At 38.1% G+C, this 17419-nt stretch overlaps 1 protein-coding gene across 1 annotated transcript; it reads left to right on the top strand.

Moving 5' to 3' along the window:
- Positions 1 to 7534: 7534 nt before the first annotated feature.
- Positions 7535 to 12511, top strand: vamp2 (vesicle-associated membrane protein 2; the record flags this gene model as incomplete). Its single annotated transcript, XM_080041478.1, has 5 exons — positions 7535 to 7562; positions 11127 to 11223; positions 11546 to 11704; positions 12181 to 12232; positions 12495 to 12511. Coding segments are annotated over exons 1-5 (327 nt in total). The 5' UTR covers positions 7535 to 7560.
- Positions 12512 to 17419: the final 4908 nt, after the last annotated feature.

The following is a 17419-nucleotide window of genomic DNA, read 5'->3' as shown; positions in this document are numbered from 1 at the left end:
TGAAAGAGCGTGTTTTGCATAGTGGGGTTGGCGCTGCGTTATAAAATAACTTGTAAATTGATCATTTGCGTCCAAGTCGCACCTGGGTCACGACAGCTGTGGCGTCAAACATGCAGTTTAGCGGCTAAGTATGGTTGTGTGTGGACACTGTGCGTTGACAAGGTGTGTTAAAAAAGTAATTTGCTTAGGCGCAAACGTTGGCAGGGTGAATTAGCTGTTAGTTTCATTTTTTAGGGATATTTTGTTTTATGCGACCTCTGCATTCTGAGTATGGCTTTCCGTGTATAAAAATGCTGCTGTTTCAGTGATTTTACATATGGAAACCGTCTTAAATACTCTTCTGACTCTATATATATATATATATATATATATATATATATATATATATATATATATATATATGCCAGCATTTCAGTAACTGCATGTTTATGTAAATGTATAAACTACCTCATACACTCACACATAAACACACACACACGCGAAGCCTACGGAGTTGTTCTCGTTGATATGCGTGCAAGTGGCACTGTTTACATGGCTGGTAACTACAGTATTATCAGATTAAAAGGTTTAAATGTATTATATATGCCAGCATTTCAGTAACTGTATGTTTATGTAAATGTAAAACTACCTCATACACTCACACATAAACACACACACGCGAAGCCTGCGGAGTTGTTCTCGTTGATATGCGTGCAAGTGGCACTGTTTACATGGCTGGTAACTACAGTATTATCAGATTAAAAGGTTTAAATGTATTATATATGCCAGCATTTCAGTAACTGTATGTTTATGTAAATGTAAAACTACCTCACACACTCACACATAAACACACACACACGCGAAGCCTGCAGAGTTGTTCTCGTTGATGCGTGCAAGTGGCACTGTTTACATGGCTGGTAACTACAGTATTATCAGATTAAAAGGTTTAAATTTATTATATAATCCTTTATAGTTATTTCGATTGTGTCCCTTTTTAAATGTGACACTGATGTAGTTGAGCTCACAACCCCTCTCTAAGGTTTCTCTTTGGAAAAAATTTGTCCCAAGCTCTGGAAAATTAAAGGTGCACTCTGAAATGTTTTTAGGTGAAAACTAGGTCTAGTTAAAGGTTCCCCTTATTTCACAAGTTAAATAGACGCTTTGTGGTATTTCGTGTAATAAGGCCCAGTCAGCAGACACAGATAAATAGATAACATTAAAGGTGCACTAAGTTTTTTTTGTGTTTGTTTTACTTTTGTTTTCATTTAAGGCGTGGCCGGTCTTTCTGATATCTCAAATTAAAGGTGTTCTATTGGTGTCTTGATGTTAGACTCCCTTTTGGTGTGTAAAAGGTGTGATCAGAAATGTTTTGTGTAAAGTTTCGTTTAAAAAAAAAATCATCAGTTACACTCATCCTCTGTGTGTGTCGTCCCTGCTAGGTTACTCCCCTTCCTTATCACAAAGCCAGGAAATGTTGCAAAAGCATGCAGTACCCCCAGGCTTGATAGGCCCTGATACATATTATTCCTCTCAAATTGCATGACACAATTAAGCTATGCTTCATGGGTTTTATTTTTGCAAGTTTAGTAGTATACTATGCCTTTGAATTAGTAGCTTTTACTTGATTGTTGATGTTACTGTGTATTGTGTATTGTAGGTTTCGTTAACTTTTTTCTTTTATCCCTTTTAGGCCCCAGCCTTGTTCTAGTGGGCAGCTGTGTGGTCCTTATCTCTAGTTGAAAATCAATGTAATGTCTAATTGCATTTACTTTTGTCTCCTTTAAATTTCAGACTTTGAGATTCGTCACATATCTAACTAACTTAATTTTTTGTAAGCAAGTTGGCCCCTTGAAACTGGATAAAATTACAATAACGAATGGTTGGAATGGGTAAAGTACAGGCAATCAGTTTTACTGACACTGATTACTGATTGCCTGGCTTGCGCCAAGGTTAGACCCATTTTAGGTAGAGCCCCACTTAAACTGATTAATGAAACTGACCATGACGGTTTAAAATGTGTAATTAAACTGTTTAGTGTTGTTTTTACTCTGATAAATGTAAAAATGAGTCTAATATTTCCCTCTGTATCACTCACTGATTTTCCTTCCATTGTTGTGTATGTTGGTAATTACTCTTGTTGTTTTACTAGAACGTATTGAGGGTCTGATGTTTAGTATATTTACCTAATAAAGATGATTGTCAGGTGGACTAGACTTATATTGCTCTTTGTTCCTACATTTATTTAGCCTAATTAGAAATACATGACTACATATTTAAAGAGGGATTTGTAAGAAAAAATAATTCCAATATCATATGATGTTATAACCACCATCATTAATTGCATTTACTTTTATATAATCAAATAAAAATCATACAATTATAATGTGATCTAAATGTTCTCATTTCAGTACAGAGCAGGGAGTGGAGAAGGGAGGGAAGGCTCGTGCTTAGAAGAAAGTTTGGTGAATGGTACAGGCCTGAGACATCTGACTAACCATAGATAAGAAGTAATATCCAAGGCTAGGAGCATAGTTTTACTTTTAACGAGAAGACAACGAGGAAGAAGAGGGATGGTCTCTGAAAACGCATGGCAACGAGATCAACCAATCAATAGACATTTTCAAGATATGTTAAAGAGACTCTGCTGTAGAGAAAGGACTCACTTTTTTTGTCCTGTCAAACTGCCTGCATCACCTGTCCTGTGATCTGACTTCATTAAACAACAACTGAGAACTTGAAACTTTTTCCAGTCATTCGTTATTTTTTTACCTTCCATAATTCCGAACAAACAAACACGTATTATTATAGTTTTAATAGCATCCAAAAAAATAAGCAATATTCGAAAGCAAAGAACCTCACCAGGGATGTTTCATTTGATTGTTTAGACATTTGTGCTTTAGGCTTTTTGAGGGGTTAGGGGAATGTTTTGGTGCCACACACCCTTGTGATTGTTGGAATGTGAGTGAATGCTAACTAGGACCACAACTGTGAATGAAATCCTCACTGAAATGACAGGATTTTATCATGTCTTAACATCATTTTCTGGATTCAATATCCTCCTTTCTTTTTTTTTCTTTTCTCACTAGATTGTGCCATGAATTGAGATTCTCAAACAGTTTGTTCATACAGTATGTGTAACTCCCTACACTACACCAAACATTTCAGTAAGTCACTTGACAACCTCACATCTCGTCTTATCAAAACTGTATACCTCATGGGGTACTGTAAAGGCACTTTTAAACAACAATAAAATTCTCAGCAACTGTTCCAACTGTGTCTTTGACTGTTTCATGTGGAAACCGGTTCTCCAGAGCCCCTCGGGAAAACTGTCAGTTATATGTCAAACCATGAAAAATTCCTTTGACTATATTCACAGACAGGAAATCATGGAGGTTTCCATGAACAAAGCTCGGAGAATTAACAGACATAAAAAGGGTGTTGTATATGTAGTCTATGCTATATTTACCATTACTCTTTTTGTTTTTTGGTAGCATTTTGTTTATTAATCTATTTGTAGAATTTACGTGAGATGGAATTAACTGACCACAATACTATGTTAAACAACATGTATTTATCTAGTAGACTATTTAGTGTTTACTGTTCAGACTATTCCAAATGCCTTAAAATTCCTCTACTAAAATGTCAGACTTTGGACTCTGCTTCGGAGCAGAGAAATTGCGGAGGCAGGGGGGTTCATGTCGGCTTCAATTTTTCAGAAAGAGTCAGGGCTCAAGGCTTTGATCAATTATAGATCAAGACTTGGGTGTCTGAGCTGTACAATTCAAGGAGCGTACCTGTTTCTCCCAAACATTACAATTCCTCTCTCATTCACAGTGTGGGTGAAATAGTTACATGTTATACATGACAATTAAATGTTCACAACACAACAGCATTGCACAGTTTCCTGGTTGTGCTGGCAGAACAGTCTTAAATGAACTAAATCAAAATATGTTGTTAGAAACATTGTGTTGTGTTTATTCCATATGCCAAATTCATGAACTTGTGAACCTGAGATAATTGAATTAGAACTATTTTCTTTTTTTTATATTTAATTTAAGTGGGCATATCGAAACAGGTGGCTTAAATGAATATAGCACACAGATTTGTGAAATTAAAACATGAACAACTATAAATATGTTGTGAATGACCTTGGGCTTTCTGCATTTACAGATCTGCAAAAACCTGGCATGCAGTAGCACATTTTTATAATTCTTTAATGTGATTATTATTATTATTATTATTATTATTATTATTATTATTATTATTATTATTATTATTATTATTATTATTAAAACATCTCTTCAATTGATTTTTTCTGCCCTGAAGCTCTGAAAAGGAGAACTATAAAATCGGTTAGAAAAAATACGACACGACCTACAAAGTCACCCCGCGGGGTGGGGACGCACGTTGTGTGAAATTTTTGCATGACTACGTGTAACGGTGTGGGAGGAGTAGCAGCTAGAAAATGTGGCGGAAGAAATAAGGAGTAAGAAGTAAGTATGGTGGAGAGTAATAATTACGGGCCCTCAGTAAACTGAGGTCCCGTACTTAACAAGGCGTTTCTCTGCAGATAGAAAGTGAAGAGAGAGGACCGCCTCAGGGATGTTAACTGCCTTAAAGGCCTACTTCACCGGTTTGAATATGATGGTGTATTGAATTCTGAGATCCTATGTAGTATAAATGTGCGAAAAAAATTGAAATCGGTTCATCCTAGCCTGAGAAAAGGCAGAAAGAGTGTTTTTTTTAACCCTATATTTCTCTTTCTCGTGACATCACAGAAAGAGAAATATAGGGTTAAAAAAAAACTTACTTTGTAAATATTACTGTGATGTCTTTTACTGTGACATCACAGTAATATTTACAAAGTACGTTTTTTTTAACCCTATATTTCTCTTTCTGTGATGTCACGAGAAAGAGAAATATAGGGTTAAAAAAAACACTCTTTCTGCCTTTTCTCAGGCTAGGATGAACCGATTTTAATTTTTTTCGCACATTTATACTACATAGGATCTCAGAATTCAATACACCTTCATATTCAAACCGGTGAAGTAGGCCTTTAAGTGCTCTAAGTTGTAGGAAAGTAAAGCTTTTGTGACATGCCAGCTGTACATTCTCCAAAATATCATTTGAGGTCACGGCCATGAGGGGAGCAGCTATTTCTGCACCCATTTCTTTTTTTTAAGCAGTTATCAAAGAAGCAAAGTTGCCCTATAGCACCACCATGTGGGCTCTGAGTATATACAATATCAACATCTGTCAATTAAAAGATACATCCTTTGAAACCGCACAATATAGAAATAGCTTGGGAAACTCTGTCCAATGAGCTTGCACATAAATATATGTAATATTTATTTAGTTTCCCCCACAAAATGATATAAAAATATATTATCATAGTGTATATTAGTTATGTATAAGTAATCCTTCAAGTAAAGTGTGCAACGTGCATTGTTGCTGTGTCCCCAAAGAAAATATCTTGGTATGTGATTTTATTGATATGGTATTGATTATTCCTCAACAAAGAAAAGTACAACCTACATTTAGTCTTTCTGTAAATTAATTCATGTTACCCAAATTATAATGTACCAAAGCTTCCTAAAAGAAGCCTACATTCAAACAGTGTCATTGCTGACACGAGGTTCTTGGTTGATTCCTCTGTACAAACAACACTTCCCTGGAATTCCTGACGACAATACATGTGCTAATTTCCCATGTTTGAACACACTAGTGAGTCGTACAAAAATATGTCTCTATCTGTTTAACCTTTTTAGTTTATCTTTCAACTTTATCATTATGTTGAACTTGCTTCATTGTCTTCATTATTCACTAGATGTCTTTTCCTCTTTCTCTCTTTCATCATTGAATATATAATATATTCTATCTATCTAAATGAGTAAACCACACGTGAACACACTGGTGTGTCATTATGGATGTTCATTCAAAGGATAACATGAAACGAAATTCTATTTTACACTGTACAAGAAAGTTGAATCCCGTCCAGAAAAATAGATGGAAATGATTTGATCTAGCAGGAGTTCAATGGTGAGATCTACAAACTGACATGAGCCTTCAGCCTGTGTAATTTACTTGCGGCTACGGGGGAAAGCCAATTGCCATGTCAAGTTAGGTTTAGAAGGTTCACTGTGTTATTGTTTTTTTTTACAGTGATTGGCTATAACCTGACTAGGGATAAAACAAAGTATTTATCCTAACATCTGCATGGATTCAATGTATTATAGGAGACACTGAAAGTTATCAGTGCAATCACAATTCTGTCTAAAAACGGTGGAACGTTTGAATGAAAATCGACACCGGCAGGACAGTAGGCCTAGTTGTAGTAAATAATACAAACCATTCAAAGATCAGTAGCCTATATATTGCTATTTTATCATGACTTTCATTATTTCTTGTTACAGACACGTTGGCGAAGCTTCTTCACATGAAATTACAGATTAAAGACAACTATCTACAAGGGCACTTCAGGGTCAAATTACATTTTTTTTTCACACCAATAAATAAAGAAATACATTTAAATTATAAGTTTCAGAATTCCCTCATTGGCTTTGACTGCTGTTTTACAGAGATGGCTAAACATATGTTATGAGTCATCATACATTTATCATCATTTTATTCTACTATTTTTGTACAAAGGGTAAAGAGGAGTATGAATCATTCTAATGAGTTCAAACATTCTCAATCCATCCTTGGGGAACCAGAACACCCCTCATAAAGCCAAGCTATGACAACATGGCATGTGCCTTAAAAGACCCTATGCTTACATGAATGAGGTTATCTCTGACCAATACAATGTATATCACCACATTGAAGGCAATGTAAATGAATGCCACCCGGAGATAATAGCGAGCATTAGTCATTCCTCCAACAAAAGATTGCATAGGTAGAGCGCTTTCAGGTGGGTTAACTCTCCACTACATCCCTATCCATATTTACTATGAATGCTAATCAGGCAACCACCTCGCCACACCCCCTTTCGAGGAACGCCATTTTGTTGACACACAGACATGGCAGTCAAAGTAAGCAGCTTTATACAAGCTTTAAACACAAGTAAGACCACGACATGTAACGCGTGTAAAGGAAATGTGCGTAAAGTACCCATAACGACCCCCACATTGGCTATAAACAAAAACAAACTCGATGTCCCGGCCGTTAAAACGTTTCCTTTGAAGTCTCCGGACACCCATTTCAACATGAGACTCGCCGCGATTGACGTCACAGAGCCATCTTTGTCCACCTAAGCCAGGCGTCTGTTTATTACACCTTCATTATCGCACGGACCCTGACAGCGCCGGGCCCCGTTATAGCCTGCAGGTGCCGTATATCCGTAGAACTAGAAAGAGGAAGACGGGTTTTTGGTTAGCGAGGGGACGTATTTCAGAAGAGGCAAAGACGAGCAAGAAGTCCTACCCTAGGCTGCAGGGAAACGCCACAGTTTAACCAAAGGGTGCTAGAGGGTAGAGAGGAGCGCAGAAGGCAAATCCACCTCCCATCTGCCAGCCACTTAGCACGCGCTAACATTTCCAGCCCGGATTTCAGCACAGCTGTCCAGCCAATACTACCAGGAAAATGTAAGTAGCCTACAATATCGTGTAACAGCTCTTTTTTTTAATCCCAATTTATGAACGAAATCCAGTTTTCGCCTCACGACTGATGCTGGCAGGCTATCTGGGATTTGTGCTGTCTGAATGGTTTATCGTAGGCTGTATTTGCCCTCGAATAGCCCACTGAGGTTATTTTACCAGTGTTAGTTGGTCACTATGCCATTGCTAGATATTGGCATTGAATATCATTTTGCGCTTCTTTTTCTCAGATAATATGAGCCTAACGTAAACGTAGAGGCTAACGCATCGGCCTAACCTTGGGGTAGACCGATGTATTCGGGTTTATCTGTTATTTAAACATAATTGTCCATATTTTTCGCTGTTTACACGGTAGACGAGCTACGTGCTTTTCGCGTGTCTCTTTTATTGAGTCGTCTCGCGCATTTCGCCGAAGCAGATCACGCACGCATTTTTTTTTATTATCCAGTTCGGACTGGTTTGATTTGAAAAGGACACCGTCCGTGCGATTACCCAGGGGCTAATTAAAGCCACATTTAGAAAACATTATGTAGCCTACAAACAAATCCTTCATTATATCCTCAATTAACCATTTCCAGGCCTTCATTTTATGTGTCGCTGAAACCACAGGTGACGATTAGAATCATTCTAGAAACAGCAAGGACACAGTGTTGAACATTTAAAGCTTCGACATTATTCGACCGGTACTCCACAGACCGTCTTTTAAACGATTATATTTTCTAGACTGAGAAAGGCTTTGCCCCCTAGTTTACGTGTTATTTGTAACCTACAGCGGGGGGTGGGGATAGCCTAGCCTCCTACTGTATGTCGTCGAATGTCGTGCGAGGGCGGACAGCTACAGGCTATCACACCATATATCAGACTGTTTGCGTCTTCAGGGGCAAATGAACCCTGTAATATTTCTCACATTTTCCTTTCTTTCAAATGAACATTAAGCACATATAGGGTGGGCTAAGGAAATATAGCTCGTGACAACTTCGTCTGTCAGTTTTTGCCTTTGTGGGAAGTGAAAACGTTGAAATAGCCTGGTGCCAACACACGACCTGTGGAAACATGCTTGTTGCTATATACCGGAGGCTACAAGCATTATTTATTCATCGCTAAATTGTGGTCAGAATTGTCCATCCAAGTGTCTCAAATAAGAAGGAACCTCCCCGCCCTCGTCGTGTTAGGCTTTCAATGTATTTACAGGCCCCTTCGTGAAACGTGATGCTGTACAGGACATTATGTAGGCCTGCTGGCTCTGTGTATAGGGACGGATATCAAAGAAGAGGTGAGCGTCGTGTGTCGAGTTGCAGTTCAGGAACATAAAACAGAATGGAATAGTAAGGCGGGGAGCACAGATTCTGGTCTGGTGTGGCGCTGTCCAGTGCTGAAATGTCGCTGTCCAGTGCTAAAGTCAGACAGCGTGCTTTTTCCTCACCAAAACACAATCTACTAGACTAAGTATATATATATACAGTCAAGCCCGAAATTATTTATACCCCTGGCAAATTCTGACTTAAAGTTACTGTATAGTAGCCACCTGTTGACTTCATATAAAGAGATGCATCAATAAAAAGGATATTACTGCCCCATGTGCCATAAACAGTGCAGCATGCAGAGACAACTCTCAGATATGGTTTTCAATTCAATGTGAAGATTATGCACCCTCGTGTAACAGATTAGAAACATTGGCCACACCTGAGTGTGAATCTTCCCTTATGTCAATCCTTTGAATAAAAACTGTAGTAGGTGGTATTCACATTGATATGGAAGCTGGTGAGAAATCTCGTCACTCTTTCTAGATGGTTGTGGTGCCAGTTCAGAGGTGATAATAGCATGAAACTCGCTGCTGGTGTGCGAAAAGAAGCATACACTAATTATACAGATCTTATGTACTTAATCATTAGACAGTGAACGTTGACAAAACAACACAGTTCCTGCTTTGTTAACATGCTGTCACTTTTGAGTTGTAATCACTCTAGATTCAATTAAAGCCTATCGGTCTATTATAAATAGTTTTCTTTAAGACACATTATTCACCATTATAGCAATCACACAGGTAGCCTTGAGTGTGTTATACTGCCAGTGCCAGCTTCTGTTAGGGCTGGTTGTCAGCTGATAGGACCACCAGCTCCACTAGGCCAACTATCCTAAAGGATTTGTTGCTGTTAGAGGATTAGTAATGTGTGAGCGTGTAAAGGTGACCTTTATACAGAGTTATGTCTCACATTAGCCTTGTAGTTTAGTTACAATGAAGGTGTATTAGTCAGATGATACAACAGCCCTTGTAATATTTCCAGTTTCAATTTCAGTTTTAGAAACAATTTCACTTTTTAATTATATTGATTTATTTGGACTGATAGAAGAGAAGAGCACATGCTAACTTAAGCTAGCCTATTTCCTTCACACTACATGCTCAGCTTTAAGTAGTTGAAGCCTGTTAAACATTTCTCATTTGCTTTTTGGAATGTTGTTGTGAATGCTGTTAAGTTAAGTAAGTTATTACGTTTAATAATGTTTAACATTTAATGTTAATATTTGTATTGATATTGAAACTAAGAAAATACAGGGCAAAGAAATATTAATATGTTAAGATAATCATATCTTATTCAAAATGGTTTCACACTGGCAATCAATCTATAACATTTTTGTGTTTGCTTTGTGTGTTTGTACATGTGTCTATTGTCCATGCCTGTGATGATATGCGGGGTCAAGTCTTTGTGCTAGTAGTTGTCTAAAGTGTTCTAATATGGAAGTCACATGTCTCTCAAATTAGACAACTTTAACCCTTTACATGACCAACATCAGTGTAGTAGCAGATAAAAGGCTCTTGCAGATTAGAAATAGAGAGTTCACATGCAGCCTCATCAAGGAAAAATTCTAGTCCCACTATAAAACTACATTAAAATGTGATATTACTTTTGTTTGTCCTTAGTAAAGAGCTAGGCTCAATTCCTATTGTATTTTAAAAGAGCCATGTCTAGGTAATTGATGAGTCTTGTATCGCTACTGAGTTGGCAGTACGATATTTTTAGTTTATTATTGTCTTCCACTGCAAAGAGCAGAGGTAAACCTTTCACTTTTCACTTGCAAATGACATTTCACTTAAACTGCGTCTCGCTCGCTGACGTCAGTACTGGTGCACAGTGCATCCAAAGGACTAGGTCTATGCTGGGTTTGGATAGAACATGACACGACAGGTCAACTTGACTTTTGCAGAGCCAATAGTAGCTGCAAATATACAAACAACTGAGTGGGTTAAACTGCAAATAATCCCAAATAATATCGTTTTCAGCACACCAAGTTAAATATTTGTCAATTCGCTTTACCCCTTCCTTAAGAAACCGATGATTACCGATATAAAATATTATAGAGCAGGTAAACATCTTAAATGACATTAGTGCAGTAGTGTATTTAAAATATTTGAGCAGTTTACTCTTTTGTAAACTAAATTAACTTGTTGTTGTCACTAGAACATTTTCAACTGAGACAGGCAGAATAATTTCTAAATGTCTTGTCGGATATGGTTTATCTAAGCACTCAACATGTGTATGTTTTCATCATTAGGTCTGCCCCAGCTGGAGCCCCTGCAGCAGATGGATCTCAACCTCCCAACCTCACCAGCAACCGCCGTCTGCAGCAGACACAGGCACAGGTGGACGAGGTGAGTGTGCGCCTTACTGCAAACGCAAACTCCTGTTGTCAGCCTCAGACATCTACAATCTCATCATTTAGAATCGTTCATTGGTCACTAACTGGTGACTCAAACAAAAATCCACACAAACCATTGTCAGGGATGGGGGTTGACTCCAGCCATTTTATATAATGCTTGAAACCATTTTGCTTTTACATGAAACCTAATAAACACGTTTCAATCATTATCCATATGAAATAGTCTAGCTCCCTGCTGTCAGACCGCCACACAGGGTCTTTCTGTCTGTCTAGCTGATTGCACTACACTGCTGTGCGTGTCTCTTTTTACCCAGGTGGTGGATATCATGCGTGTAAACGTGGATAAGGTTCTGGAGCGTGATCAGAAGCTGTCAGAACTGGACGATAGGGCTGATGCCCTGCAGGCTGGAGCCTCTCAGTTTGAGACCAGCGCTGCAAAACTCAAGAATAAATACTGGTGGAAGAACGCCAAGGTGAGGACATGCACACGTGCTTTCTCCAAAAGCAATTTAATGTGTGTACAGGCTGCCATTGATGTCTGCCATGGGCTTTGTTCACAAGCATCATTTTGCTTGGACGTCAATATAACTGTGTCATTGGTTGCTTCGAGCTAGACATTCTACATCAAGGTTGGATTGCACAATGGCACAACGCCTTAGGAATCATCGTGCTGACATCAGAGTCAGCGCTGTGCAGCCATGTTAAAAACATCTGAGCCTGCTGGATTTTGAGGTCATTGTTGTTCATTTGGCCGTGGAGAATATGACGGCTGAGAAATTCATTTGTTAGCATAAATAATAATACAGAGAGAACTTTGGTGTTCTGTAAGGGTTACATACACTTAATATAGTCTAAGGTTGATTTTGAATTGTGTTTATTTTGTGCTAGTTTTACAAATGATATAAGTTTGGCCAAAAAAATGACTAATGGCTTTTTCTTAAAACTACAGATGATGATCATCCTTGGTGTGATAGGCCTGATTGTCCTCATCGTCGTTGTTGGTAAGAATCCTTTTGACTTTTTTACACACATAGGTTTGTAGTTATGTTAAATGTAATTTAATCAAACTGTGACACTCACATTTTCTACATAATACGTATTGTATAATATAATAAAGCATGTCCCGGAATGAAAACTCACCTGAGAACAAAATACTATTAATTTGAAGTTGTATTGATTTGATGTATGTTTTTCTGCTAATGCATTACTTTAAACTTGTTGAATAACACTTTGTCACCTTTCCTTCTTTCCTTCTTTCTACAGTGTACTTCAGCACCTAAGAAGAGTTGCTCCTACCCCAGTCTAATCCCAACATCCTTGCTACAGAAAAAAACCCTCAAATTGATTACAAAATTTAACCATGAAAAAATGATTTATTATATATATCTCCCCGTTTAGCCTCGATATAACACCCCTAAACCCCTGCAGGGCCCCTTGGCTCCCCCCCCACTTCCACCACCTCGCCTCTGGACCCCCGTCAATATTTGTCCTGTGAGTGTGTGGCCCTGTCTCCTTTCTGGGTACTCTTGGCTTTTCTAACCTGCCACACTGAGAACCAAACACTTGTGACGATGCAACAACAGAAAAGGAAACAACGATTGGCGATAATTGTTACATAACTTATATATATATAGTTCTTTGTAGAGTTTTATTCTGATATATACTGTTTTGTAGGTGTGTGTGTGTATGTGTGCGTGTGTGTGCATTTTGTATTTTTTAATTTTTGTATTAAGTTTCCGTATGCTTCAGCGTTAAATACTGCCTATTAATCAAAGTGTGTATCTTGCATGTTATCATCATCATCATCCGTCCGTTCCCTGCTTTCTCTCTCTTTTTTAGTGTACTTTTGCACAGGGGAGTTCGTCTCCATCCAACTAAGGACATACCAGTTGATTTTCTGGAATGCATTGTGTTACTCGTGTCCACTAAGACAGTCCAAAATAAGCCAGAGAACTAAAACTTGTTCCAAAATAATATCATCAAGTTACAGACATTTGAGCTATTTACACAGACAGAGATGCCCTTGGAGGTACTCTAACTTAAGCTCCACACTTGTATAACTTGATGGCATCAGACATTCAAGTCTTAGCTTCTTTGCTGGCTTTCTGAGAGAGTCAGTGCTCACTGATATTGATCATGTACAAGTTGTGTAACTAACCCCTAGTCATCATCATTCATAGTCCTTTCCATCAGACCCCCACATTATCTGAGTGTCATTTGTCCTTCTCCATTTCACTCCTCTAACAACTTTCATCTTTCAACAGTCCTTAACGCCCCGACCTTATGCTGTCTCTCAGCATGCTTGAACACCTCAATTTTTCTTCTTTCTAATTTCAATACTGCCATAGTTGGACCAATGTCTGTAGATGTTTCTATTTTTATTTAAATATTACGTAGTGTCTTATTTCGAAAACATTCCTTCATTGCAGTCTAGTGCAAATGGTCTTACCGTAGCACATGTAGGTGTAAGTATCTTTAAAAGAAAAAAAAAAGTACATGCGATGAAACTTGTGTCGAAAACGTCTGTCATACAAAACATAGGAGAAAATAGTTCTAGTGAATAGCTGTAAGAGTACATTTTGGATGGACAGGATTAGTCTTTCAGTCTGTCCAAATCCTTTTGTTTTGTAATATTGGTGATGTTATCTTAACATTACACTTACAGTATACTGTGGAGATGTCATTAATGTCAAACCGTGGATATGGGCTTGCAAAACAATGATGAAACAGGGGCCGTTACATGAATTAACGATTGAATAATTTACATAAAGCAAAGGTTAATTCTCACTGGCCCATAACCTACTTGGTCACGCAAAAAGCCTTAGTCTCCAGTTCTTTTAGTTACTGTAGAATACTTACAGTCAAACACACCCCTCGCTCTTTAAGAGTGTGCCGGGGCTGTGGGTGACTGTAGAAAATGAGAATCTGTTTAAAATGCACAAATAACCTTGTTTTTGATGGCGCTGTCTGGCTGGTCAATAGCCTGGCCAATGGAGATCCTCGTGCAGCAAAAAAAAAAACTCCACATAAAGAGCACATAAAAAAAAACAGACAACTCAGCCTTATTTGCGAAATCCAGGAGCAGGGACAGAGGCTGATCAAATTCACAAGTTGAGTTTAGCATCAGCAACTTTGGGGAAGGCTCAGATATCTACAGTCAAGGGGTTTAGTGAGAGGCAAATATTCAAAAGATAGTAGCGCTCCTCAGAGGAGTGTTTACCTCCCGCAGTGGTTCTGTCTCAGTGTTTCTCCCTATAGTTAAGGCCTTTTTTTCTTTTTTAAATATAATAGATTCTATTTTTTATTATAGTATATTTTTGTGTGAAACGGACAGGTAAAGAGGAAGTGTGCAATCAGTGCTATTTGCTGCCGACAGCAGCGAGCTCCTCTTTACCTCTGTCTGCTGTGTTTTTTGTAATTCAGCTCTGTGCGTTATACACTGCCAAGCAACAAGGGGAGAGGCTTCTATTGCTATTGCCGTTATTTCTTTCATCTGTGCCCTCACTGGTTTGGTCTTAAAAACAGTTCTTACATTTTTCTTTAGCAGGGCAGTGTGATGCACTAGTTTTTTTAATGCTCTGTCAAACTAAGGCTTTGTACACATGGACATGAGATGACAATTCAGCTCTCATGCTGCACTGCCACAAATGCCATTGGTAACAATCCTAAAATGTATGAATTAGGCTTTCAGATCTTACAGTGGGCCACAGTGACGGTAAAAAAAAAGAATGACTACAAAACCACTTACAATATTTTCAAGCAAGTGTGTGTAAAGCCTTAGTAGCCTTGTCTCTTTTCAACATGACTTTTTATCTTCCATAGCCAGCTGAGTAGACCAACCTGCCCCCCTTTTGCTCAACTCACTTGATTCTGAATCCTACGGTGTGTGTGGTTGTGTGTGTATGTGTGTGTGTGAGCACTGGTGCATCAGTGTGTGTGGTTGTGTGTGAGTTTGTGTCAGAATAGCTCTGTCTTGGGAATATCCCCGGTTTATCCCGACAGATTAGGCCGCTTAAACCTCAGAGTGAGGGCACGTTGTTTCCTTGACCACTGAAGTACACACACTGAGAGGCTACAGATCTGCCGGCCAGTTCTATTAGGAAGGACCCTGACCTTAACAGACCTAGTCCCCTGCCCGCTTCCCCGAACTGTTTTTCTCCAGATTGAGCAAAAGCAAACTGCAGAAGATTACCAAAGACCAGATTTCCATGCTTATGCTGCCAATTGCCATCAAAAACAAGCGGAAAAGAAAACAAAAGTTATCCAAACTATTCTATTCTAGTTTGAAATAGCTTATAACCCTTACTCTGTTTCTCCAAGATTACAGGACCTTCCAACAATCGCACACTATTATGATGGTGTGTCAGTCTGGCTTGTGAGTGTGCCATCCTAACATATGCAAATTAAACCAAAACATTAGGACTGCATGCTTCAAATCTCAATACAGTCTCCCCCATCATGTGTATCCAGGTCTGAAGATTCCTTAATCCGTAAACAAGTTTTTAAGACACATGATCCTGTAACTAATAATAGCACAACTCTTCTTTTTTCTGTCTCCATAGTGCTGCCAAGTTCTAAGATGAAAAGATGAAATAAATATAGTTATAAAACATAAACCAAGAAAAATCTTGTAAAAAAAATCTGCATTGTTTGGTGTTGTATTATGGGGGTGTTTTGGGGGTAGGGGGTCCTATATCCTCAGGTTTAAGGTATTAGCAATTTACCAAAATATATATGAGGACAATAACTATGTTAGCAAACAGTAAAATTGGGTTTTTGGCAATAGAATAATCATAGGGTTCCAAAAGTGGTTCTTTTAGCCATCCTACAGGAGTTAACCACACAGTGGACTGAAGTGAAATAAATAACACTACTGATTGGGGTAGGACTACTGTGTTATCCATAAATCCAACTGTTGTGAGTGCTCAACCAATTTGAACACAGTAGTGAAAATGAAGTGAGTGCTCTCTCTTTCCGTTGCTTTATTGTCTGTATGAAAAAGAAGTGTGCATTTATTTTAACAACGTGCCACTTTCTTCTGTCGTGATTTGTTCGTTTTTTGGTGGGATTGGAACATAATTCAGTGGAGAATATTGTCTTACGTCAACCTAATGGAATTGTTCAGTGATTTCAACTTAACGCTGCGTTCAGGTCATTTGGGGGTGATCCAAAATTCACAGCACGAACAAAAAAATTATTCAGGTTTGATTTATTACTCGTGAACTTGTAATTCAAATTTGGAACCGTGCAGAAATCAACTAGACTGACCGAAGATGCAATACCTTCAGCAAAGCGTTGTGTTAATAAATGCAGAGTGGGTAGTCTTCCCCAATGTGTACCGTCACCCTCAAATGGCTTGAATGCAGTCAAAAGGAGGGAACCTTTTGGAGTCTCTGAATGTTCACTGGATGGCTGTAAACATACAATATTCTACTTAATGTATGTTGTTAACATGATTTATTTTTGAACCAAATATTGTGTTTTTCTTTTTCTTCTTTTGCATCAATTTAGTAATAACTCCAGATGTCACTGAATTGTTTGTGTGTAAGCACTGATGGGTAAAGGTAATGAAAAAATGGGATGATAATGGTTGGGAAAAAAAAGTATTTTTAACTTCAATTGTCTGGAATGATTAGAATGATTCTCCAGTTTACATCAGATTTGCTGTTTGTATATCTACGAGATCTATTTTTTCTTTTAAAAAAAATCTGTTTATTTTTGAGGAAAGATTTTGATTTTTCCCTGGGACTGGGGTTTCGGGGACAAAAAAGCCCATATTGCCCCTGGTCGTCTGGCCTTACACGGAGGGACCAGACCGGAGGATCACGGGAAATGTTTTCAAATTTATTTGACCTTTTTCTTTTCCTTTGCTTTTATTTATTGATAGATTTATTGTGCTGTCATTTGGTATGGGATTAGAAACTAAACAAGATTGACTTGTCGTAAAGGAGAGGAGACTGAATGAAAAACTAAAGTACATTAAATAATTGTAGTGTAAATCTATCAATGTCTTATTATATTGATGAACATCATGAAATATATGTATATTGGAAAAAAACAGTACCTATGACTTGTACTTTTGTGTGTGCTTCATGTGCTTTGTGGGTGTGTAACAATGGGCAGATGCAATTTTGACTGCAATTCTGGGAGCTTATCTGACCTGTATGAATAAGTATAAATTTATTATC

The sequence above is a fragment of the Ammodytes marinus genome (assembly GCF_949987685.1).
Source record: "Ammodytes marinus genome assembly, chromosome: 14".
Classification (NCBI taxonomy): domain Eukaryota; kingdom Metazoa; phylum Chordata; class Actinopteri; order Uranoscopiformes; family Ammodytidae; genus Ammodytes; species Ammodytes marinus.
This window is presented reverse-complemented; position numbering and strand designations above follow the sequence as displayed.